The 2,806-nt window shown below is 51.7% G+C and overlaps 1 protein-coding gene across 1 annotated transcript in view; it reads left to right on the top strand.

The window, feature by feature from the left end:
- Positions 1–490, top strand: part of MYL3 (myosin light chain 3) — a 6,719-nt gene extending 6,229 nt beyond the window's left edge. The window contains exons 6-7 of the mRNA XM_007470258.1: positions 20–62; positions 265–490. Coding sequence (XP_007470320.1) covers positions 20–48 — 29 coding nt within the window. The 3' untranslated portion in view covers positions 49–62; positions 265–490. The remainder of the gene's footprint in view (positions 1–19; positions 63–264) is intronic.
- The last annotated feature ends 2,316 nt before the right edge of the window (positions 491–2,806 follow it).

Below are 2,806 nucleotides of genomic sequence, written 5' to 3'. Positions count from 1 at the left end.
ACTCTTTCCTTCTTTTCAGCATTTGTCAAGCACATCATGTCCAGCTGAACCTCTTGCCCCAGGTGAGACCTCCCACCCTCCCTTCCAAACCTGCTACCACCTTTGCCACCTCTGCTGATTTCAGCCCTATTGTCCCCCTCCTGACTCTGTCATCCAGATCCCCTGTTGCCACCTCCCCAACTCCACCAATTCCAGTTCTCAGCTGACATCCCGCAGCCTTGCTTGCGCCTCTCCACTGTAACCTGTGACCGCCTTTGCTCTCAGGGAGCCCAGGGGAGGCCGTGCTGGGGACAGCTCATCTTCCACTCGAGTTGCTGACACCAGTGGCCTGGAGTTTGTGGGACGGACGGGAGCACATCGAGACTCCTGCCCAGGCTCTCTCTGCACAGCTCTGTGGGGCTGTCATCTCTCCCCATCAGGCTGCACTTGCCTGTGACTGTATCTCTGTCCCCAGCCCTTGGGCCTCATGAATAAATGGCTTCTTTCCTTCTTTCTTTCCTCCCTCCTCCCTCCCTTGCTTCCTTCCTCCCTCCCTCCTTCCCTCCCTCCGTTCGTTCCTTCGTTCATTGCTTCCTTCCTTCCTTCCTTTCCTCCCTCCTTCCTTCTCTCTTCTCTGTGGCCCTTTGGTTGACTTTTGTAAAAATCTATGAGCCACACACGGTGAGCCCTGGACAAAACGAGAGGAATCACTTTGAAATCTTGCCTCCTTGCTCACCTCATCAAAACTGTCCCATCTGGTGTGCCAAACCCTCCGAGCCTGCCCACCAGGACACTGGGCTGAGCTGGACGAGGACTGGGTGCCCTGCCCACTTCTGGAGGCAGTAGCCATGCTCTGGCCTCTAACACAGGGTTGCCACTCGGTGCCTGAGAGCACTGTCTGAGCTGTCTCACTCCACAACCAGCAATCAGGGAACTGCAGGGCACTGGCCCAGAGCCACCCATGTCACAGGTGGGGAAACTGAGGCCCAGAGCAGAGAATGGCTTTGCCTGACTCACTGTCCCCAGGCTGTCAGAGCCGAAGAGGCCTCAGACCCCTGCCTGACTCCGGTCTCTCTGCCTGTGTTGTGGCTCTGGGTCAGAGGGCGAGAATCCAGGGTCCACCAGTGGTTTCTCAGCCCTGGGCTTCTCAGCAGAAGACAAGTGCACAACCCCTGTAATGACAGGAGGAGATGCACACACCCTTGCAAATGCCAGCCCCACTGTCACACCCTGCTCCGGGGCCAGGCCCTCCCCTCCTTTCGGAGCTCAGTGGGGAGGGTGAGGGGAGGCTTCCTGGAGGGGGTCATCCACTCCGGTTTCAAGGGGAGGAAGAGCAATGCCCTGTAGAGAGTCTTGGGGGCCCTAGAGATAAGGGTTGTGGAGAGATCAAAGGCCCAGAGTGTGGAGCGGGCCACACAGGGTAGGAAACAGCTTGCAGGCCAGGACTCAGGAGGTCAGGGCAGCCCTGCTAGGGTGCATTTGGATGTGAATGCACCTGCTTGTGAGATGAGTGTGTGGCTGTGTGAGAGCGGGTTTGAGGCTTGCACGGATCAGGCTGCCTCAGGGTGTTTGTGTGGTGCGGCGGCGAGCATGGCAGGACTGTGAATGTGAGAGTATGTGTGCGCGTATGTGTGGGAGGAGTGGCGGCAGTGTATGTGAGAGTCTGTGAGGGGCTGTGAGTGTGTATGCAGGAGTCTGTTTCCCTTCCTTTCAGCATTTATGGAGCACCTACTGTGTGCCAGACTCTTTAGGCCCTGGGAACACTGCAGTGGAGGAAGCAGCCAAACCCTTCACCCCTGTGGCACTCATACAAAGCTGACAAATCACCAAAGCCATAAAGTGTGTCAACCAGTGATAAAGGCTGGGGAGGGACCCAAAGTAGGGGAGGGGCTGTGCAGTCTGTGTGCAGTGTGTGTGTGTGTGTGTGTGTGTGTGTGTGTGTGTGTGTGTGTGTTGGGAGGCAAATGACATGTTAAATAATGAGGTCAGCGAGTATCTGAGAAGGCAATGGCTGGGCAAAAATTGAAAAGAGGAGAGATAATATCCTGAATATATAAAGGGTTCCTACAACAACAACAAAATGAGCAACCCAACTCAAAAATGGGCAAAGGACTTGAATAGACATTTCTTTAAAGAAGATAGACAAATGGCCAATAAGCACGTGAAAGATGCTCGACGTCACTAATTAGGGAAATGCAAATCGAAACCACGATGAGATATCACTTCACACCCATTAGGATGGTTATTATCCAGAAAACAGAAAATAACAAGGGTTGGCGAGAAGGTAGAGAAACTGGATCCCTTGGGCACTGTGGGTGGGAATGTAAAATGGTGCAGCTGCTGTGGAAAAAGTATGGAAAGTCCTCAAAAAATTTAAAACATTATTACCATATGACCCAGAAATTCCACTTCTGAGTATATATCCAAAAGAATTGAAAGCAGGGACTTGAAGGGATATTTGTAAACTCATGTTCACAGCAGCATTATGCGCAATAGCTGAAAGGTGGAAACAACCCAGGTGGCCATCAACAGATGAATGGATAAACAAAATGTGGTCTATACGTACAATGGAATATTATTCTGACTTAAAAAGGAAGGAAATTCTGACACATGGTACAACATGGATGAACTTTGAGGATATTATGCTAAGTGAAATAAGCCAGACATAGAAGGACAAATGCAATATGATTCCACTCAAACGAGGTTCCTAGAGTGGTCAAATTCATAGAGGCAGAGAGTAGAATGGTGGTTGCTGGGGGTTGGGGAGAGGGAGGAATGGGGAATCGTTTTGGAAGATAAACACAAAAAAGAGAGGCGAGATGGAAGT

This window comes from Lipotes vexillifer, unplaced genomic scaffold, assembly GCF_000442215.2.
Source record: "Lipotes vexillifer unplaced genomic scaffold, Lipotes_vexillifer_v1.1 scaffold942, whole genome shotgun sequence".
Lineage (NCBI taxonomy): Eukaryota > Metazoa > Chordata > Mammalia > Artiodactyla > Lipotidae > Lipotes > Lipotes vexillifer.
The sequence above is the reverse complement of the archived record's forward strand: the minus strand, read 5'-3'. Positions and strand labels throughout refer to the sequence as shown.